The sequence below is a fragment of the Rissa tridactyla genome, chromosome 3, assembly GCF_028500815.1.
Source record: "Rissa tridactyla isolate bRisTri1 chromosome 3, bRisTri1.patW.cur.20221130, whole genome shotgun sequence".
In the NCBI taxonomy this organism is placed as follows: Eukaryota; Metazoa; Chordata; class Aves; order Charadriiformes; family Laridae; genus Rissa; species Rissa tridactyla.
In genome coordinates this window covers 119,462,665-119,486,382 of record NC_071468.1, presented here as the reverse complement: position 1 = coordinate 119,486,382, position 23,718 = coordinate 119,462,665, and the positions used below count along the sequence as shown (strand labels likewise).

The 23,718-nt window shown below is 44.4% G+C and overlaps 1 protein-coding gene across 2 annotated transcripts in view; it reads right to left on the bottom strand.

The window, feature by feature from the left end:
* The window catches only part of EVA1A (eva-1 homolog A, regulator of programmed cell death), a 216,130-nt gene that overhangs the window by 89,649 nt on the left and 102,763 nt on the right, over positions 1–23,718 (bottom strand). For both annotated transcript variants that reach the window (XM_054196263.1, XM_054196265.1), the window contains exon 5: positions 19,211–19,354. In XM_054196263.1, the coding sequence (XP_054052238.1) occupies positions 19,211–19,354 (144 nt within the window). The remainder of the gene's footprint in view (positions 1–19,210; positions 19,355–23,718) is intronic.

Below are 23,718 nucleotides of genomic sequence, written 5' to 3'. Positions count from 1 at the left end.
TAGAGGATTTTTTAGCTCTCTGGAAAGGGACTAGCTGGGAAGTGGTGACAGGGGAATGGTCTTGTAAAGTACCCGCCCTGTGCATGGAGCAGATGGCACAGAGGCATCGGAGAAACCCTGTAAACAACCAGTTGCGCTTTAGCCCCAAGCCGTTTCATCTGCTTCGAATACAGGCTCTGTCACCTTCCAGCTGGGGCTGGAAAACATCAGGTCTGCTCTGCCTGCGGGGCTTTGCAAATTTGTATATTCTGAACTAATGCCAGGAGTAACTTCGGCGCTGGAGGGATGAACGCTGGGCCCTGTGCAGCACACCAGTAAGGCAGTGACTTATCCATGGAGGAGGGCAGCTGGGGAAATTCCCTCCCAGTCAGAACTATTTCTTGGCTCTTTACATTAGTTATCAGCCCTTGGGAATATATTTTCCTCTCTCCATACTCTTCTGTGGTCTCCATTATCATTTGCTTAAATACTAGCACGTGCTATTTATCATGAGGTCCGCAACCCTCGTCCACTCCAGGGAGTTTGGAACTAAGTCAGAGCAATAAATTTTCTGATATTCTATGGGCTTTATAGCGCTAAGAGGCACACAGCTGAAATTACTATCTCAGAGCCTTCAACCCCTAATCTCACAGTGGAACCTTTGTCACCCAAGGCAGGGAGGATGCACACGAACGCAGGTTGTTTATACTCACAGCGGATTCAGACTCACGCTCCAAGCCTGCTTACTTATAATGATGATTACTTTGGCTCCACTGGTTTTATAACATGTTTGAAAGGCTCAGGGAAACCACATTATCTGCAGCTCCCTTTCAACAGCATGTTTGGTTCCTAAGAGCTGCTAGGCAAGCAAAGGAAACAGGGTGTGTTTGTGGACTGGGAATCAGTTATAATAACATCATAGTAAGCAAAATGAACACCGTGGTCTACAATTACTGCTGTTCCTCTGTGTTTATTGCAGAACAGAATCCTCTGAGACCTGACTCAAAACCTGTTGACTCCACTGAAGGACTTTGCTGCAGGTCCTAGGACCCGCTCAGACAAGACATCATCCCTTACTGACCTGCTTTGCCCAGCGTGTTCGGGGAGTTTGGTCTTTCTCCCTGCAATAGCCGCTAAGAAGGAATTCAAACCTTGACTAGAAAGGTTACTCCAGCACCTCCTCACTTCTGAACCCCAAAGCCCGTTTCAGACTCATTCCTGGTTGATGACTAGAAAAGCTGGCTACAGGATGTGATCCCAAGCACCTTCAAAGCACATCAGAGTACAGACTGAAGTGGGAACATTTAATAAAGAGTATAAGGGTTTGGGGGTTTTTTTATTAAAGAAATAAATTAAATGCTACTTGAATGTACATGTCCAAAAGAAACACTGGTCTGAGGAGCCTGTATTTTTCAAAGTTATCGAATTAGCCCAGCTTGGTTTCTACCACCAATCTAAATAATGGTGGATGTTGTCCAACAGCTTCCACCGGGAGAAAGGCTGAGGGATTTGGGTCTCTTCAGTCTGGAAAAAAGACGGCTGAGGGGGGACCTTATCAACGCTTATCAATACTTAAAGGGTGGGTGTCAGGAGGATGGGGCCAGGCTCTTTTCAGTGGTGCCTGGCAACAGGACAAGAGGTAATGGGCACAAACTTGAGCATAGGGAGTTCCACCTAAACATGAGGAGGAACTTCTTCCCTTTGAGGGTGGCAGAGCCCTGGCACAGGCTGCCCAGAGAGGTGGTGGAGTCTCCGTCTCTGGAGACATTCCAAACCCGCCTGGACGCGTTCCTGTGCAACCTGCTCTGGGTGACCCTGCTCTGGCAGGGGTTGGATGAGATGATCTCCAGAGGTCCCTTCCAACCCTATCATTCTGTGATTCTATGATTCTTTTTCCTTCCAAACAGGCAACATCATTAGAGTACATTTGGAGTACTGCATGCAGCTCTGGAGTCCTCACCACAAGAAGGACATAGACCTGTTGGAATGGGCCCAGCAGAGGGCCACAAAGATGATCCGAGGGCTGGAGCACCTCTGCTATGAGGACAGCCTGAGAGAGTAGGGGTTGTTCAGCCTGGAGAAGAGAAGGCTCCGGGGAGACCTTATAGCCCCTTCCAGTACCTGAAGGGGGTCTACAGGAAGGATGGAGGGGGACTCTTTATCAGGGACTGTAATGATAGGACAAGGGGTAACGGTTTTAACTGAAAGAAGGGAGATTTAGATTAGATATCAGGAAGAAATTCTTAACTGTAAGGGTGATGAGACACTGGAACAGGTTTCCCGGGGAAGTTGTGGATGCCCCATGGCAGGGGGTTAGAACTAGATGATCTTTAAGGTCCCTTCTAACCCAAACCATTCTACAATTCTATGATTAGTATCAGAGAGGGGACATCCTCCTGCCCTGAATGTACCGGGTACACGGAGCAGCTCCTGCTCTCTGAGAAAGGGAGCCCAGGAAAAGGAGAAGAGGAGACTTACTGAGCAGCTGAGTGGCCATGTTCCATGTGTGGAGGGAACAACTGGCTTTAGCGGGCTTTGCTTTGCTGACCTTATGGCAACAAAAACTAGAGAAAGAACTGGACAAAAATATTTGAGAACAGCCTAAGAACAAAAAATGGGGTGGCTTCCCTTGCAGCAGCAGGGCACAGCCCTCTCCTCTGTCCCTCTCTTGCTCTCCCACTATCACCAGAGCCAAGGCAGAAAACACTCCCAAGTTCAGGGTTCGCTGGCCATTCCCCGGCAAGATTCACTCTCCATCACACAAGGGCCAGATCGTCTCAACACTTCCCCCGTAAGAGATTATTCTGCAGTCCCATTGCTCTTTCTGGCAGGAAAACTGCCCTGATCTGGAGCAGGGATGTTTCTAAGTATGCCAGGCCACTGAATACAGTAGCCTGTTATCCCAGAAAGACTGAAGAATAAACAAAGAGGGATTGGAAGAATAATGATCAGTAAACTTCCTTGATCTGGAGGTCAAACCCAGGGCATATCTATATTAATAAACTCAAGGGCTCAAGCACTGGCTTGCAATTGTACACAATGTTGTAACTAACAAAATTCCCAGAGATATTTTGGCCTGTGCCCACCCAAACAACACCCTGGCATGGTCCAGGGGACAGCACAGCCAGGGGACTTTTCACTGCAGATAGCTTGGATATAGAGAGTTTCTCTATTTAAACGTCTTGCCACTTGCCCTTAGGGCCAGAGAACGTTTTTACTGCGCAAGTGTAGCCCACAGCGACTCTCTCCTAAACACAGTTAAACGTCCAAACTGGCGCAGAGCAGTGTCTGTTGTGGTGCATAGGGGATGCCTGGAGAGTTGTAGCTGCCTCCTCGATGTATTCAAACTCATCCCCTGCCCTCTCTGCTGCCTGAGAGACACAAAGGGAGCAGAAGATGCTGGGGGCTGCGAGTCGGGGGGATTTCTCCATCATGGGAATTTCCTACAAGTGGGCACCAAGTCAACACCAGTAGCTCCCAGGACACCTCCATGGCGCAGGGACAGTGGAGTGGCCAAGCTGTGGCACACTGCAACACATCAACTGGCAGATGGTGCCGACGGGCTCGGAGCCAGCTGGAAAGAGCTCTAACTAGGCTGTGCTGGCTTCTGCCAAGATCAGGGCTGGGTAATCCCTGGAGAGCCTCCCAGGCTGCGGGTTCTAACTGGAACCTGCATGTGCTAAACACTCTCCTTCACTGCAGAGAACAGAGTTTCCCTGTGTTACTGGGGGTGTTCGCTCCACCGGAGGGGCCCTGGTCCTTTCTCCAGGTAACGCAGGTTGTCAAAGCAAGTGGCTCCTTGTCCAGCCAGAACACGTCCTCCAAATCAGGCTGGACCTCCCACGCTTGAATAAGGCTGTTGGGGTAAAACGCCTCCAGGCACGTGAAGCTATGCCATGGTCACCTGCACCGCGGCACCGCAGGGTGCACCAGGACAGCCAGGCAGTCAGAAGGCAGGAGGGTTATGGAGGTGCTCACAGCTCTGCTGGTGTCACCCCAGCTGCTGTCATGTGGACAAATATCCCACAGAGCTGGTGTGCAAAATATGGACCTGCCAGAGCACTCTGCGTTACTACAGTGCATAAATATTACCAGGAGCCTTTGACTCTGGAATGTTGATATTCTTGAGTTGGTACAAAGCATTTCCGGTTGCAAATTATCGTATTTTCCATGTTATAGACTCTAGCCCTAACCCTAAACCTTTGCTTCTGAGCTGGGTAAGTTTCCACTCAAATAAAAAGAATGGGAAAGTTTTTCTTTTATCACTAACTGGGAAAAGGAAATGCCCTTCAGAAGGACATGGATTCCTTTGATGTCTCAAAATAGAGAAGAGGCTCTTTGCTCTTCTGTGCCGTAAGAAGGATAACTCTGCCATGTCCATTTTTGGGATTCGTTGTTTTCAAAGTTGGCTAAAACCAAGAAATAAATAGCAACACTAGCCTTCTCTCTTTTGCATTCTTACTGTCCTCCACGGGGACAGCTGCCAGAGCAATGAAACTATATTAGGACTGCTGCATCCCTTAGAAAAAGATAAACCCTTCACAGGGTTTCATCCTTGCTCAGTGACGCGTTGGGGAGTCAGCATTGGATCCAGACACCCATATTTCAGTGTCTGCAATGTAAATGTCCACATGGCTATTAAGCGTGTGAGTTCCCATTATTATCAGCGCTGATCTGGTCTTTACAGTTTGAGAATAATTCAGCTGGTCAAATACCCACGATTCTGTTAAACATGAGTGTCCAGTGCTTTCGAAAGGCCCTCGGCCGAAACGTTAAAGACAGGGTGTGCAAATATTAGGCAGGACCTATAAATAAACCAATATCATTATGTGCATATATAAGGGCAACTCAGCTCTAGGTATCTAGTCAGTACAAAGCCAAGTTTCCTTGGCTCACTGGCTACAGCAGGAGCTTTGATATCTCATTGCTACATGCTTTTTAATAGCTTTTTTAATAGCTACATTCAGTATCAGAATCAAAACCTGAATCCCACCCTGCAAAACTGGGTACAAACCCATTGAAGAATAAGAACCCTTCAGAAGAGACATTATTTCCCGAAACCAGATATTACTGAACTACATAACGGATTTTTGTCTTTTCTAGTAATTACTAAGATATGAAACTGTCAAAGACTAGTAAGTTTACAAAGAAAAAGATTTGAAGCAGTTTAGTAAACTTATAATCAACAGGGTGCTAGAACTTCATTTAAACATTCCGAGGTTTGAAGACTCAGGAAAGTAATGACAAATAGTTGTTGAAAATATGTAATTTTGTAGAAAACACATTCAAGGTAAGAATTATCTGACCTAAGTTTAGTTGTCGACAATGCAGATATTCACATTTCGTCTAGTCACCATAGGCTCCTTTAAAAACAAAAGAGAGAAATAAGCGCTTGTAAGGTACCTGAGATATCGACTTGAAAATGAGATGTACTGCAACTAGAATTGCAGTAGAATTGCAATTTCTATTTCTTTTTCTGCAATTGCCTATTTCTTTTCATATACTGACTACAAAGGGAGGCCAGCATATCTAGTCCATATGTAGCTGATTATACTGTAGACAGCTACATCTGGTCAGCATTAGAGCGTGTTTAATAACATACCTATTTGCAGCTGCATTCCTATCCAGATCAATATGTCTCTGCAGTCAGTACTCCATCCCTCTACTTACACTCAAGATTGCATCCACTGCTAGTCCAAACCTTTAGTCTCGAACTTCAAAAGCATCTGAAGGCTGGACCCGGCTACACTGAGATCTACGACTCACTTGGTAAGGTCCCTCAGCAAAACACAACTCACCAAGCCAGGACAAGACACCTAAGAAGCAGCAAGAGACATGGCATTCCCTCCAAGAAGTCTGCAGAGGAGTGCTTACAGAGAAACAGAGAGGAATCATGACAAGTCCCCTCACTCAGGAAAATACTTTTGCCCTAACCAAAATGTCACTGCTAATGATTATATACATTTCCTTGAATAAAACCTATCTGCTCAAGACTTCAGGAAACACATTTGCAAAGAGCCATCATGCCAAAAAGTAAAGCAGTTCGTATGATCCTGAATTCAAGAGCGAGCCAACCTTGCATATGCAAAGAGCTGGTGAACCTTTTTGCAGTCTGGGACAGGTAAATCATTTCTTGCACCAGTTTAGCTTGAAAGTCAAAAAGCCTGGCTCAGCTATGAGTGTGTCGGCATCCCAGGGTATGGGGCGCAGTTTCTTGGCCAGCTGCAAAAGGAAGGTAAGTCAGTCATCCAGGTCTATAAAGCAGCAACTTGCACTGTTATTAGAAGCTTGCCTCCCCATCTGGAAATTAAATGCAAACATATGCATATGCCTAAGTGCTGCTTAAGAGAAAATCACTACCCTGACAATGCTGAATGGGAACAGGAAGGAAAGAAAAACAAAAAATACAAACCAATATTTGTGCCTTCCCCCTTTCATTTTCTTTACTGTGAAAGCCACCCTCACTTTTAATTAAGCGTAACTTAGGGGGAAAAGAGTGATGAGGTGAGAAAGGAAAGAAAATCCATTTGTTTGCTAATACTGTAACAGGCTAAGAAACATCTGACAGAAAATTTACATTACACATGTTTCAACTCCGATTTACTAGGTGGCTCAGTCCACTCAAAAAAGAGCCACAACACAGCACCGACATTCTATACTTCATTCTTCACTGATACCCAAGGCATCTGCAGAAGGTTTTGATAATCTCTAATAGCACAGAGGAGAAAATTCGCCTTTCTTACTTGTGGGAACCAGGTACAGCTTTCACACAGCAGAAGTCAGACCCTTTGATCAATATACAGCACATTAAAAAATGTGTGTTAGTATGTAATCCTGGGATAAATCCTGGATGGTTTGGTTTTTCCACTGAAAAACACATAGGGGAGAAGAGAGTTTAATACCAGTTATTTTTCATAGTAAGAATTATAACAATACTTCAGAAGAAACAAAAAAATGAAAGAGAAATGTGAGGCAGTCATTGAATTCATGACTGAGTGGATCATCGTGACAACAATGGATATGTCAGGCGCGAGCTTAACACCCGATCTTTCCAAAGCTTCATGTCAATAACGTTCAGCAACAACTGTAGGCACTGAAAGCAGAGACTCATCACATCTGTATGCTCATGCCTGCACTAGACGCATACACTGAAATGCCAAGGGAGGTGGTGAGGCTGCTCTTCTCTCATGCCAGACGCTGAGCAATCAGCCCTAGGACCTGCAGCCTGACCACACGAGGCAGGAGGAAGCCAAGCGACTGCCCAGTACCAAAGAGCTGGTGACAAATCAGGCCTAAGAAGAAAGCCTTTTAGCCTTGGGCCGGCCTCCATCCCTTGCGGCATGCTAACTACCATACCTGTCCAAAAATAAAAAGGCAACACTTGCTGATAAGGAGGAAGGGGAAGAAATGTGGTGGGGTTTTGCCCTTTTATGAGCTGATCCATTTTCTTTCCAATTTTTCATGTGCCCCTGTAAAAAAGGCATTTCCTGTCTATTCCAAGAGGTGTCTTTTTCTTCTAAAGGAAATACTACAAGAATTTCATCAAACCTTGAAGCAAATAAATATGATCAAGGGAGTAGAGAGTGCAAGTCCCATCAACAAACTGGTCCTTGACACATACCCCCCAGGTCACGTAAGCTATAAGAATCCAGGCTGAGGCGACTTTTGATCAGCTAGGGAACAGGTCTGTTGGACTCCAGATGGAGCTGCATACCTGGTATCTTCCTCTCCCTGAGGCTTTGGCTTAGACTGAAATCAAGTGACACCCATTCAGAAAAGAGACCTCCAAGTTTCTGCCCTCACTCCTTCACTCCTTCCCCCGAAGGCACCGACACCAAGGGTCCATCTGCTTGGATTAACCAGCCTCCAGAGTCTTTGCAGGCAGCTGTGAGATGGCTTTTAAAGATAAGAGATAGCCCAGGGTGGCCTCATGGGTTAGGAATTTAGTTAAATATCTTCTAAAGGGATTTAGTAGGAGTTGCTTCATTGTTTATATTATGCAGTATCAGTCATCCTGAAGGCCCCAGGCCTTTGTATTAGTAAGGCTGAGAACACAAGTGGCCAGCAAGGGATGCTGACACTGTCCCCCACGATCCTGTTATTCCCCATGCAGAAATGCTTCTCTATTTCAGAAATTCCTACTGTCTTTGGCTCACCTAAATGAGGGAAAATAAGTGAAATACTGAGCATCAGGATACTTGGGACTGAAACTCCAGAGAGAGAGTCAGCTTTTCTTCTGGAGCACTGGTGCTGGTACTGCACGATGCCGAAACAACAGCCATTGCTAATATACAGCAAAGAAATGGTAAGTCTCTTCTGGCCCTCAGGGGAAAAATAATCATAAGCCTGCTCAGTTTTTGTTAAAAGATACAGGTAATTGTGGAAAAGAGCAACAAAAAGACAACCGAGCGACTGGACAGGTTGATTTATGAGGAAAGATTAAAGGAGCTGAACATGAATGGCTTAGCTAAACAATGACTAAAACAGGACACAAAAAGTAGCCACTGTCAACAGTATTTGAAGTGTCTGTCTGAAGGGGCATTAACTGTTTGGGTGCGTACACTTTTAATCAATGGAGGTCATGGATCAGAGGTAGGAAAAGTAGATGCCAGCTGAATGTTTAGGAAAGCCTCTCACAGATCAAGACTGTTGGGGTGTAACTCCAATAACAGTCTCCTCCCCACTGTAATTGAAGGTGGTGTGTCCCCCAAAAGGCCAACTGTGCTGAGCAGACATTACCTAAGGAACTTTCTGGGGGCCTCTACTCTTAAATGCCTCACTGGCATCCCCATCTCTAAGCACCAGTGCAGGGATGACCAGACATTAAGACTGTAAAAGTCCATTCCAAGACCTCCATACAGTCAGAAGATAAAATATCCGTGCCCTGGGCCTCAGAGATCAAGCAGGAATGCAAGAAAATGTCCAAAGTGGGGGAAAAGAGTGGTTCTCTGGACTTGTGTTATACCACTGAAGGATGAAATGGGGCTGGGCATGTGCCTGGGTAGTGGGAAGACACGGAAATGTCAGCCTCTACGCCCTACCACTGCTTTGCCTCTCCCGGCCGAGAACTTGAATTCGAACAAGAGAAATAGTCTTTAGTGACACATGGCTAAAGAGACGCAGGTTGGCCATCATTCAACTGTTATAAACCACATAAGTCATATAAGGCACAGCATCCTCCTCCCTGCCTAGTCCATGCGGGGCAGGGGATATTAATGGCTGCCTACTACGGAGAACCCTCCCTAGTTGGTTTGGCCATGGAGAGCCACAGCTCAGTGTCAAAACAGGAAAAAAACAGAAATTATCTTGCCACATCCTGCTGCTGTCTTTTCATCCCATGTGAGAAAGGATCGGGCTGGAAATACCACATGGTGAAAAGTCCACCTGGAGAACAAAGCATGGATCTATTTGTCTAACAAAGTCACCACAGGAGACATGCACAGGTAAGGCATTATGTTGATAGATCTTCGGTTCAGCTCCGATGACGCAAACCCTTGTGTAAATGTTGTCTCCACACCTAAAATGAGACTAGTACTTTCTCCTGAAGTCTGCCTGGCCCTGCCTATGTAACCACTAAATTACTCATAGCAGGGCCTGCTTCTTAATAAGCGTGCGCATTGCACAACGGGACAGTCGTTGCTGAGGCCTATAGACACGGCAACACTGTGTAAATCATTAGTGCACTTCCCAGCAATTAAATACATATTTGATGCCCATGTACCTTTCATCAATATCCTACAGACACCCCTGAGCGGCTGTTACTCTTATTCTATTTCAGCAGCAGCTCACAAACCCCAGTTGTACCAAGGGACCCCACCACGGAGGTCGCATATATTTGCATCTTTGGTGGCTTTCACAAAATTGCTATTTATTTCCTACTCTTCCAGTTCAGTTTTCATGGTCGGGAACGAGGATTTTCCAAATCCCAGAGAATTTCCTGTTTGCTTCGCATTGAAGTAGAGAAAGAGAAGAGAGGGCAGCTAGAAAACAGCAGGGCAGCGGTACGTGCCCAGCAGAGAAATGTGCACGTGCTCGCAGAAAGACACCAGCTGTGAGTCCTTCTATAAACGGTGCAAGGGAATGGCATTTTCTTGATACATTTTGATAAAAGAAAGGCAAACATATATGTGATCCACGCAAATATATCTTAATTGGTCATGGTGTCAAACGCTCCCTTTAAATTTAATCTAATGAGTGTTTCACTGAGCTGTCAGCGATCTCCCGTAGCCTCCAGGCACTAATGAGTTAGCATCAAGGTGTCAATGCTTTTGGCATTAACCTCAATTAGGAGGAGTTAGGGTGATCAGTGAATGAAGGGTCAGCCATTCATTGCTGAGACATTCCTCTGGCTATAGCCTGCAGTCTCCTGCATGAAAGGGGCTGGCAGACCGGCTGCCTACCGCCTTCTCAATAAAGAAGGCTCATACGTGGCAACATTACTGTTAATTACTATATTTGAAACCTGTGCAGGTCTTGACAGGAATGGAGAATCAACAGTAACCCTATTTAATGAGGCTATTCAAAGAGGTTCCCAGGGAAAAAAAGAAAAAAAAAAAAAAAAAAGTAGCCTGTGACAATAAAATGGTAAATATCGACCACTTATTCATGGTCAGCACTTTCAAAAGAACACCATTAAGGGAGTCACTATGTCAAAGGAAAAAAAAAAGTCTGGACAGCAGGGTTATGCTTACAGAAAAAAAAAAATCACCATATAGATAAACCATGTAATCTTAATTCTGCTCCAGCTGTCTCTCTCCAGACTTCCTGAAAGATTTCCTTTAGATACATTAAATTCAGATATCATCTTGCACAATCATTCTTGGATAGATCTGCTTTTCTGGGGTGAAATCACGGATGGATCACAACTACTTTCAAGGCTGTGCCCGCCCTATTCAAGCAGGGACAGCCAGGCAGGCACCCACACCTACCCCCCACTTGAAATCAGTTCTCCAGTTGGCAGATTGCTGTTCAACCCCCAGACCATGTGCATATTTATGCCAGAGGAAATCATCCAACAGGCAAATCTGTTTAGAAACCTCAAAGGCTTGTCAGCCACCATAAAAAGCTTGGTTACGTTACAGTTTAGCATTACAGTTATTACAATAGAAACTCTGCGTCCATTCTAAAACATTTCTTAACTTTCTAAATTTCTAAAATATATGTATAATACCAGAATGAACAAAAAGACCCACCTGCCTCCTTCCCGTCACCAACTCCACCACGACAGTCCGACCACCCTTCCCTGCATCCAGCCATGACTGCAACTCCAGCAGCCCCTAGCCAGGGGCATCACACACCACAAAATGACCTGCAGCAGCCCCTTACACTCAACGGGAACCTCGCAGAAAGCCCCTCATGCGCTTCCCTCTGACTTTTAGACCATGGTCCTTATCAACTAAAACAAAACCAAAATAAAACAGAGATGAAAGGAACAAAGGCCTCAGGTGCACAGACGCTGTGAACAGTGGGGGTCAGGTGTTGCAGAGCTAACTCTTTATGGGACTCGTCTTCTTTTCCATAGTAGAAGCTCTATACGTTTCCGGGTAACGGCAGAGATAGAGGACCACAGCAGCAGGCTTGCAAAGCTTGCCTAATTGTAAGGCAGCACTTGTCTTGCAGCTCATTCTGCTTAGGATCATCGTAAAAGTTGTCCTTTGAACTCCCTCTCTGCTTCCTCCAGCCCCATCTTCCTTCCTCCCCATCCCCAAGGCAATGATTTTTATCTCCAGGTCTCCATTTCTTCTCTGCAAGAATCAAAGGCCTTTCAAGCCTTTCCTTTGAGGTGACAGCATTACCTGCTCCTCCTCCACCTGAGATGCGGAGCTCTGCTTCCTCAGAATATTTATTTACCCTAATCTATGTCAGACACAGGCTCATTCTGCCCTGGTAATGAAGGGCTGCTGTGTCTGGGCCAGCCAGACCAGACGTGTTCGGACTCTTCTGGACATGTGATTCAGATCAAGCTGCAGTGAGTTGTACAATAAGCAAAACCAAACAGGAGCAGCACAGTGACAGACTCCGATTACCTAATTTACCAAGCTTCATCTTAAAACTAATCAGGCTGTTTGTGCCACGTCACTCACATTTCACATTCTTGTGCAGTCACTAACATGAAACCTAAACTGTTCTTTGCCTCTGGAGCATATTCCTCTTTGATGTAGGACAGCAGACTACCAACTATAGTCTCTTTTATTAGTAAGTACCTCCAAGACCATTCATAAAGTATGTGCCCCGCTCACTTTAGCACTGGTCAGCAAAAGAGGTGGCATCTTGCCTTTGCCACCAGGGAATCCATGATCTCCAACAGATCTAAGCCATGAATCCAAACTATATGAGCCTTGCTGGCTGAGGGCTTTCCTTCTTTGTTTCTCTCTAAGATCCAGGAAACTGCATCCACAAAATCTGTGAAAACAACATCACCAAAGATGACAAAGTCACAGCCTCAGAAGCTGGAAAACATCAGCCTTAAATTTTGTGCTTACCCATCATGGCACACTCTTTAGTTGCACTGACGGATGCTTTTTTAACAGGTTCTATGAAGTGAGGTCTAATTTTCCGAAAGGAGAAACAAGCTCTTTGCTTTTCCTTCCCCTGGATGGATATGTGTAAAATGCTGGAAGGAGGTTCAACAAGTCCATTCGCTTGCAGGAACAGGTAACAGATGCTACATCACCAATGAAGATCTACTTTGCCCGCTCTCCCATACCACCAGCCACAGTCCCTGATAATCTACAACAAATCTGACCTTGACAACAAAAGACCAAAAGACTGGAAACCTGAAAGCCAGTCAAAGAAGAAAGCAAAGCTGTCGACCCCATCCTACCTCCTAGGGAATTTAGAAAGATGAAACGTGGAAAGTGGACCTCAATCCCATGCAAATCCAACAAGGAAATTCTTCTCCAAACCCAAGTCTGGAGTCTGATAAAACTCTGAGCAGGGGCACAAGACACCGAGCCGTTATTTGAGAACTTCTTCAGCACTAAGACTCCTGTCCAGCTATAGATAATTTCTGAAGGTTCAGAGGAAGAAATCCCCCTTAAGAATTTAAATAAGTATCACGTTCATCTCTTACCTGGATAAATATTATGATAATTGGAGATCCAGTCAAACAGTGGGAGTGGAAACCAATAAATGTAAGGAGAAAACACTGGTATTATCATTATCATTATGTGGCAGTGATAATTTTGACCAAAAGGAGCATTTGTGTAAGAACGCAGTGGTTGAAAGCCATGTAACCGTATGTAGATATCTGCGTTGTTGAGGTCCTACGTGTAGATAACAGTATCTCCACTAAGCACCAGAAGCTCCCTTTATAGTCAGTACAGGAGATCCGTCACTTCAAATATGCAGCTCATCTCTTTCAGGCACCTACTTTCAGATGAGATGATTTGTTCCTCAAAAGCAGCTGTTCCTCTCCATTACCTGTAAATGGAATTTTTCTCAGATGGGAATGTCTACACTATAAATCTCTATGGCTTATGTGTCTACACTTGGTCAGATAAATCCCACTTCATGAATTTTTCATTATTTGCACTCATTACTTTTTTAAAAAATACATTATAGCTTGAACAGAATCATAGGCTCGATACAACAATTACTGGAATAATTTCTATTTTCTTAGGAAAATAAGACATAGGATTTGAACAGGTGTCCCAAACCATCTCTGAACCAAATTTCATAACATTGAAAGTAGCCACACAATGGAATTATATTGTATCATTATTCTGTTCTTTATGTATTTGGGAAGTCAAACTATGTGGCCCATGAATTTACAATCGGTATGTCTGTGAGTTCTGCTTTAGAGTTTCACACAAGCATCCCAGTTAAACAGACATTATCAAACGTTATATATTCAGTTTAATATCCCTAGAGCTAGGTTGCCTAAAATGTTTACTGGTTTTTAAACACCAATTTTATTTCAACTTTTGAAGAAAGGAAGTTTGCACTATATATTCTGTGCCTGTCTTTCTCTAGCAAGACCCTGTCTGCATTGTCCTGTCTCAAAAGGGTCAAAATGCTTTTGTGTTTTCTTGGAAGTCTGGAATTGTTCTTTTTCCATTTTTTGCAGATTTCAGATATCGCTTTTTATAGAAATTGTTTTTTTTTATAGAAAGCCTTTTTGCAGTGACAAAAATACATTTTCTACATTAATGAATTCATGAATTTTAAGAGCACAAGGGACCACTGCATTCACCCAGCCTGAGGCTTTGATAGATTTACTGCGCAGGAGCTAATGGACTAGAGCACAGTCCCGTTGAGATGACAGGAGAGAATTTGTGCAGCTCCTCAGCCTCCCTCCTCATCACCATCATGAAGGCAACCACCTCAGAGCTCTCTTGTCTAACACAGACCCTGCCTGTAGTCCAACGTGATAGAATATTTATTTAAACACAAGATTTTGGAGAAAACCAGACTGTTTTCCCAAGCACCCAGAGAAAGCAAAGGTCAGCGCACCCCCATCACCCCAGAGCATCTCTTCCACGTCTCCTTGACCCCTCTTGGTCTCCCAGCAGCATCAGACACCATGAAACAATAGCTGCTGTCCCTGGGCTCAGGCTTTATCCTTTACCTGCCCGGTTCTCTCATCAGGATGTGAAGTGCCTGGCCTCTGGGGCTCACCTTACGGCCTCGTAAAGCAGGATGGCAGGATTATTAATGTGGCAGAACTGCGGGATTTTCCAAGCAATTTTTGAGTTACCATGGCAGTTCATTAGCTCTCAGCCCAATGACCCCTTTCCATCATGCATGAATCAAGCAGGAGGCACGCACACATCCAAACACACGGTGAGTATTCACATCAAAAATACATCCAAGACCACATTTCCTCCATTTTTTCCAATGAATGTCCAACAAAGGCACTAAAAAGTCACCAGTGATCCAGACCGACAGCCAACCCGCTGACACACCCCTAGACACAAAGAAATTCACAATCCCCATCTATTTTCTCTCTCTTTTTTTTTTTTTTTCCTCATCAGGCCATTTCTGACCGACGCCTGTACTTAAAGAATAGCAGAGGTTTTACATTTACAGCCTCCATTGCCTGCACAGGGCAGCACGTCTGGCGGCACAGTAGGAACTCTGGATTGCTCCCTCGACTTTCAGGGCTAAGAATAAGGTTCCTCTTTACACACAGAGAAGCCCCTCATCCCCACTCAAGGAAGTATTTGAGAAAATATTTAACTTTCATGGTATTTATGCATGGGTCTTAAAGTAAAGGACACACTTAAACACTTCCTTGAGCCCAAGTGGCATTACGCACGTGAAAAAAAATCAACACCACGTTTTAATACATTGCTGAGTTAGGACTTCAACAGGGGCCAAAAAAATAAGTCTAGTATACTAGAGAAGAAAGAGATCTAGAGAATTAAAGGGAGTCTTTGAAGGTAATAAGTGGGCAATTAAGAAAAGAAAAAGGTCAGGAGCACAGTAACTTTTATCAGCAAGTACAAAACCACCAGCAAACTACCTGCAGATATTACAAATACAATGCTTTTTACCAAAGAAAGAGAGAGACAAGGAGTTGGGCGGGGGGGGGGGGGACGACAGGAAGAAGAGAAAGAAAGAGAGAAAGACTTCTATTAAGTCTCTATTGCACTATTTTTCTCAGTTGCCTTAATATTCTTTTATTTGCTGTTACCCTCTAAGAGTTTCAAGGTATTTTAAAGAAAAGGCAGAGCTAAAATTTTTGTATCTCCCTCTAGTTACAGCTGCCACACTCAGAAAGCAATCTCGCCACACGTTACGTGCTTTCCCAGAATTAACTTGCCTTTTCCTTTTAAATAAATCATTAATGTATGTATTAACGCAGTAATGGGACCCGCATACTGGAAAATCCCGCCTTCCACACCATCCCAAACCTGGCTTTGGGCCAAAATTTAGTATTTCGGCTCCTGCCAAGGTTCAGGTTTGGAACGTTTTTACGTTGGAAGATTTTTCATCTGTTGCCTTGGCTGGGTTAATGGGACCCTAATGCACACGAGAGATCGCTATCGTGCCAGGCTGCTGGTTACTTGCTTGTTTGAATCATCTTGTACATACACGCTAACTTGTAGCATTTCCCTCTCAGCTAAGTGATGCCAACAGGCATTTAACGCAAGACGCAAAAGGATATAATATGATACGGAGAACCGCTGACTTGAGATACTCCCACTGGCTGGAGAAATTACAACAAATTATTCAAAAAAACCACAGCTGAGCAAAAAGTTAGACGACACCTTTACTTAAAACCAGATTCATCAACAGAATTGTGTACGTCTGGCAGGAATTCTCATGTCCAATAAAACACGGAGGCTGGAGGGATGAACCTCCGAGAAATTTGGACATGGCTTAAAGAAACTAAAGCTGTTGCCTCATCCATTTACCTCTTGGAGATCCAGGATAGAGCTTAGCTCCTGCTGTCAAGCCAGAGAAGAACAGTCTGTATGTGCTGACCTGAGAGATGCTTGCAGATGTTCTCCTGCCAGGAGTGGGAGATAAGTCACCTCACTAGCTCCTCACTAGTCAGTGCTCTACAACAGCAGCATTAATGCCTGTCACAAAGTCCACCTCAGCAAAAGGGCTGGGATTTCTGCTAACAACACCTGAGTTTTCAATTAATATTACCTTTTGTCACCTCATAAATTACTCCCTCAACCGATTATTTTTTTCATGAATTGCTATCAGTAGAAGACGTGGTTTTCTCTTTCCAGCCCTCCCCATGCCTTAGCACGAAGAGCAGAGTTCAGCTGCCCTGTCCCCATAGTTACTGAAGTTTCTCACATGGGAAATGTCCGCGTGAAGGTCCTCCTACCCACGTCCACCAGTATGCTTGCTCTCACCACCTCTTCTGAAGCAGCAGAGCGGGTTGGTAACGCTGGCTGAGGACCCATCACAGTTTTTTCTCCAGGTGAGACCACTGTCACGGTCCAAACTGCTGAACCACGGCAGGACATTTCTGCCACAGCCTGGCAGCCCGGGAGTGACAGGGAAGAGCAGGCTGACTGCAGTGCTCGATCTCAGAGAGGGATGAAGTCGCCTATTTGAAGCAGCAACAAGAAAGGCTGAAGTGATGCTCAGAGAAACCCGTTTTGTGCACCCACCATGTTTCCCAAGCTATGCCACGGTCACCCTGCCTCTTCCACTGCTCTCCAGTGAATAGCAGCAAAGCCGCATGCTGCGCTCCAGGGATCGAGCGTTTCCAACTGCAAGAGTTGGGGAAGAGGGATACGTGTCTAGATACAGGTCACAGGAAAGCACAGTCACCTTTGTCAGTCAAAGCCTGTCCCCTTTCAATCCCACAGGTTTTGTGAAAGGAGAAAACGCCATACCAGGAGCACTAACGCATGCAGCTTTACGGAAATCTGAAACAAAGGTTTCCACCCAACAGGAGGAGGTTTCCTACACTGCAATTGTTCTCTAAACCATAAGAACATCAAATTGTTTGGTTTTATCATTTCTTTTAAAAGAACGCCAGGATTTTCTTCTGTCTGACACAAGCACACGGGACTGGAATTTGATTTCTTGTTTATTTGGTTTTCACATTTTGAAGGATTTTGCTGTTTGATGGGGAGAAATATGTGTCTGATGAACACAAAATCCAGCTAGACATCTCTGAGATCATGATTTTGAAAAGAAGCCACGGCCACCTTCAAAGGATGGGGCAGATTTCACCCACTAAAAAGCAAAACATGCCATTCTGTGCTCTCCAGCGTGACTCATTTCCTGATGCAGTTAGGCTATGACTAGGAAAGTTAAGGTCGGATTAAGAGACCATGAATGTCTTTTGTAGTGGACTTTGGGACCAGGACCACAATGCCAGAATAAGGATGCAGCGGCCTTTGAAGGAGATACCCTCTTGGAAATATATCATGGGGCTCTGTGTGGTTTTTGAGTTATGTTTTTTGAGTTGAGTTATTTTTGAGTTATAAAGCTCCTATTTCACTATATTTCTTTGGTTTCCATCAAATCCCCATGAGGATAAGCTTCTCTCCGGTCTCTTTACAAGAAAAATGATATAACAACATCACCTTCCTCATTAGAAAATTCACAAAGCTTCGCATGGATAGCCTTGCTACTTCTTGCTACATAATTTCAAACACACACAAAGAAACCAAGAAAAAAAAATAATTCAACCTTCCTGACATGCCTGCCAAACGAAACAACAGCCAGGCAGGAGCTCAGAGCCTGATGTTCCTTTATGTCTCTCGCTGCTCTTCAAGGTGCTGCCCATCCGCCATGCTACAGCAACTACACGAAACACCATAGCGACTCCATCGCAAATACCATCTATGGGATTCAGCGTGCTGCAGTTACACACAGAGATTGACCCACGGAGCTGTTGTTGCTTGAGGAGACCGCCAGCACCTCCTCTACTATGTGCTCAGCCACCTACTCAGCAGATTCAAAACAGAACCAGAATTTCCTCTTCCAGGTGGACGTAGAGAGGAACAGAGAGGGACTGAGCTGTTCCTAGTAACGACTATATAAGCAAAACCCTCAAGCAAATATTTCCAAATATATCAGCTACAAATGACCAAAATGTCATCACTGGAAGAAGACAGACCTCGTGTTGTTTTCATACCACTGAGCTCAGAGAGGAACATTCTTTTCTCTGTTGCAAAACAAGATGACTAGTCAAGTAGGAGAGGAGCACAGTGTCTGCTCAGCGCTGTGACTTAAGCTCCCAACTGAGAGAACTGAGAGCTCCCACTGTTTGTGTTTTTTTTTTTTTCAAATAACAATATTTTGTTAGGAAAATGTTGCAATGTTCACCTGAAGATTTTGGGGGTGATTTTCTATTAACATCGTAGATGGGTATGGATTGGTGATTGTCTTATTCTACTGTACAAAATGAAATACAGAGCAAAGCCATGAGGATCCTACTGATAACCACAACTTTGCTGCAGTCAAATGAGACGGCAGGATGCTAACACTCAGGATGTGTCCACTGAGTGGATTGATTTCACCACCAGGTTTTCCTGTCTTGCAGAGGCAGCGTCGAATGAGCTCACAAAATATCATTTCCATGTTTTCTGCTTTTTCCATCAAGCCAATGAGTAGAAAAAAAAAAGACAGAATTAAACCATGCAGGTGATCCACAGAGCTTTCCCTTGTTGACCAAATAAGAATCACCATGAGCCAACTGCAAGTTCAACAACTTTTTATGTACGATTACACGTCTTGTTCTTACACACCACTGTTCATCAAACACATACGCCAACGAGAGTTAAATTAAGATAATTTTGCGGCTCACCACAGGTGTAGATGACATTAAGATGCTTTCGGATGCCTGGGTAACAAGGATCTCCAAATTCGTAGGTGCTGGCATATATGCTGCAACTTCTTTTCCCGTGACAGCGCTTGATCATGAGCTGGAGAGCAGTAGCCGACTGACACTCTAAAAGGGAAAAAGGAAACCTATTTGTGAGTATTTATCCATTCACACCAGAAATCGCCTAAAAAAAAAAAATACCAGATGCAGACTGTGAGAGCACATACATATATGAGCTTTCAATGACTATTTCAAAATCTTTGTGTTTACATGGGAAGGTGTTTCTAGCTCTCAATCTCCTCTAATAAGTTGTAAATAGATGAAAGGAAATTACAAAAAAAAAAAACAGCGAAGAATCAGAAACCCTCATACATCCATAGAAAAAGGCTGCAAGATGGTTTATTTTCAAAGGGAAAAGGCTCTCCATAATAAAAATGATTGCTTCTCAACCTGGCACTTATTCTAGAAATGTCTGAAAAGACTCTAAGACAGGTATCAATATCTTCACTTTAATGGGTAAAGAGAATCATAGAAAAGTAAAAAGGCTAACAACAGCAAATCAGTGCAGAGCATGGAAAAAGTCAGAACTCAGGAGTCTCACTCCAGTGTATTTACCCAGAACCACTACAAGCTTCCCTAAAAACTAAGAGACTATCATAGGAACATAAAATACGTTAATACTACAGTTATAATATTCATATGAAATTCCTGTAGATTTGTTTAGCTGTCTGATAATGCAACTGATGACAGCAAATAAAATATTATTTGCTAATAACTGATGCTGTTATTAGCAAATTCCCACCTCATGGGCGTAAGGGAGATGGACATCGTGATCTTGTTTGGGGAAGGGTAAAACTCTGATTTGATTTGGGTGTGTTGATTTTTTCCAGGTTTTGCTTGTTTCATTTTGAGGGGAAGAGATAGGGAGAGTTTGGGCAGGCTTTTTCAGCCTTTGTTATGCCCAAGGGAGTTGTTTCAAGCCACCAACTCTGGCCCCTTTCTGCAGACAGGGGTGATCAGTGTCCCTGTCTGCTCTTAGAAGATGATGTCTTTCTGGGTCTAATGAAGGTTACTCTGAAGTCAAATAACTATGTTACCATTTTCCATCTAAGTAGAAATATTCTGCTAACGGTGTTTATTCCATGCAATTAGAAATGTCATACTCAGGACTTTAAAATATGCAAAGCTCCAAGAGTAAATATTTACAGCTTCCTGAAGAGGGGAAGTGGAAAGGGAGGTGCTGAGCTCTTTGCCCTGGGATCCAGTGACAAGAGACATGGGAATGGTTCAAAGCTGCATCAGGGGAGGTTCAGACCGGACATCAGGAAACATTTCTTTACCGAGAGGGTGGTCAAACACTGGAACCGGCTTCCTAGAGAGGTGGTCGATGCCCCAAGCCTGTCAGTGTTTAAGAGGCATTTGTACAATGCCCTTAATAACATGCTTTAAATTTTCATCAGCCCTGAAGTGGTCAGGCAGTTGGGCGAGATGTCCATCTTCCACCTTCCAGCCTCCAACTGGAGGTCCCTTCCAACTGAAATTACGCTATACTATTCCATGCTATGCTATTCTATTCTATTTTCCCCAGTATTACTTTCTATCAAATGGTTCGTGCCTGTTTTCTCAGCTAACGTGAAAATTATTTGTACAGTCAAGCTCTCAAACTTTTAGGTCCTAGACTGAAAATTTGCTTGCACTGTCCAGCCAGGGCCAAGCACAAGGGGAAGTTGACACGAAGACATTTCTTCAACATTAAGCTGTTGCTAAAAGCAACAGGAAAGCTACAGAGAAAGGAATACAAACCCCTTTTGGCCACTAATCAGGAGGCAAAGAAAGGGAAAATGAGCCCCAAAAGGTATTGATTGCCAGAACCAGCACAACAACAAAAGCCATGAGAGACACAGGAAAGCCACAGAAAACTAAGCCTAGAGGGCAACATGTCTTTTTTTCTCAAACCAAAGGCAGCATTTTATTTCACACGCTGCAAATGACAAAAGAAAAGGGTCCCATGTGAGCATTTTCATACTGAACCACCCAAACTTCCTTAGGGGATTTTTGATCCAACGAGTGCCAGAGGTTCCAGTGGAAACATCTGGCATGCAGCAATCCTGCTTTATTGCTTTTTTGTCAAATGTCCAGTTAGAGAAACTCATCAAATCTAAGCACTGCACAGGATTTCATGGAGGGTGCCTATTCTTTTTCTTGGTTATTGTTCTCACGCAAAACAGACAGCATCCCACAGCTGTCTGCACAAGGCCCTCGCCCTCCGCGGGAGGGTGGGGAATTACCCATTACTGTTCCTGTGAGAGGCACAACAAGCCTTTTGCATATGTCATCCCCAGAGACGGTCAGCCTTTGGGACACTCCTCATGGAGGAACGAGCGGTATCAAACCACAGACTCTGCCCCCAACCTTAACAAACTGGACTGACTCTTCAGGTGCTAGATCTGTGGATTCAGCACATTAAAAATGCTTTTAGGAGTTCTATCTGTCATATAGTCTCACACTAACATCACCAGCTTTTCTAGCCATCACCAGTCATGTCTTGGTATCGATGACCCCCTTCCTCCTGTGCAGTTCTTCCATCCATACTGACTTTAGCAGTGTCATCTGCACTAGGAAAATAAACGGCGTTCAAATCCGGACACACCATTATCCCCCTTGTTTAAGTGCTACTCTGTTCCTTAGAATGATTTTGCCCACTAGCATTACGCCAAAAAGGTAATATAGTCTGAGATATTGCCCAGAGAGGTGATGGAGGCCCCATCCCTGGAGACATTCAAGGCCAGGCTTGATGAGACTCTGAGCCACCTGATCTAGTTAAAGATGTCCCTGCTGACTGCAGGGGGGTTGGACTAGATGACCTTTAGAGGTCCCTTCCAACCCAACGCATTCTATGATTCTATGACGTAACAGGGCTAGTCCCAATCCTCAATTTGCAGAAGGCCTCCCTGGATATTTTGGATGGAAAGGAGAGGAGCAGGAGTACATGGTAGAGGGTTTTGCTGCATGGACATGAGGTCAGCCAGGCCAGGGACGGGCAGTAGGCTCCTTCTCACTGTATTCAGCCCAGAATAGCTGATGACAATAGATGAGCACAATCCTAATACTACCTTACTACCTATCAACTAGTAGCTCTATCTTTTTTTCCCCAGGAGAGGACAGTCTTGCCCATACTACCCATTGAAAACAACGTGCCATACTACGGGACCCTGCTCTAGCCCCTTCCCCAGCCTCACTCCCATGGAATCATGGAATTTTCCAGAGTTGGAAGGGACCTCTAGAGATCATCTAGTCCAACTCCCCTGCTAAAGCAGGATTGTCTAGAGCACATGCCATACAGATGTCATTTGAGTTACAACATACAAGCAGAGAGCCTCTTCCATGAAGATCCATCTGCCAGAGCAGGTCCTACCACTGCAAACCCTACTTGTATTTTAATAGTGCCCAGGTCCAGCCTATGCTGTTCAGCGACTTGTTCACTGGTAAATGAAAACTTAACCTGGCCCATTCCTTGGCCTTGATGCCAACTGTGGTGGAAGAACCCACATCCATGCTATTAAACACTTTTACCCTCCAAAACAGAGTGGTGATACCCAGTCCCTGTCCTATAACCAACCTCAAACCATCTTCTGGGCTGCCTAGGAGAGTGTTAGCTAAGCCAAGGCAACTAACCATGCCATGGACCATGCTACAATTTAACAGTAGAGATTTATGCCCAGTATCTGCGTCCAGGCCCTGGCACTGATAGTTCACCATGCAAACATGCATACATGTAGCCCTAGATACCCAGCTTCTCTGGGCACAGACAAGGCCTCCATATTCACAAGTATCAGTAGTGAAATACTCAGCACTCCAATTGTGAGGCTGCTCCAGCTCAAGCTGCACTAACCAAAATGAGCAGAAAAGCAGAAGAGACTCTCTATGCTTCAATTACACTTGGGGATTAAATCCCCTAGCACAGAAAGCAAGGCACTGGCTTTTTTAAAGCCTCTTTTACATGGACTTTTTGCAAGCCTTAGCATTGAAAATAGATCCAGGACAAAAGTCACCTGTTGGGACTGCAGCACATAAACCATACAATAATTTAGTTGGAGGCAATAACTGGAGCCTATCCAGTCCAACCTCCTGCTCAAAGCACAGCCAGCTTTGATGTTACATCAGGTTGCTCAGGAATTTGCCCAGGCAAATTCTGAAAATCTCCACAGATAAATATTCCCCAAACTCCTTGGGCACCTGTTCCAGGGCTAAACCACTCTCCAGGTGAAGAATTTTTTCCTTGTATCTATCTAATCAGATTTCCATTGCTGCAACTTGTGTTCATTGCTTTGGGTGTTTGTTTGGGTTTTTTTCTGTGCGTTTCCAAGAACATTCTTCTGTAGAGCCATCTATTAGGTAGTAGAAAACAGCAATAAGATCCCACCCTGAGCTTTCTCTTCTTGAGACTGAACAAAGCCCGGTTCCTCAGCATTTCCCCATATGTTGTGTGC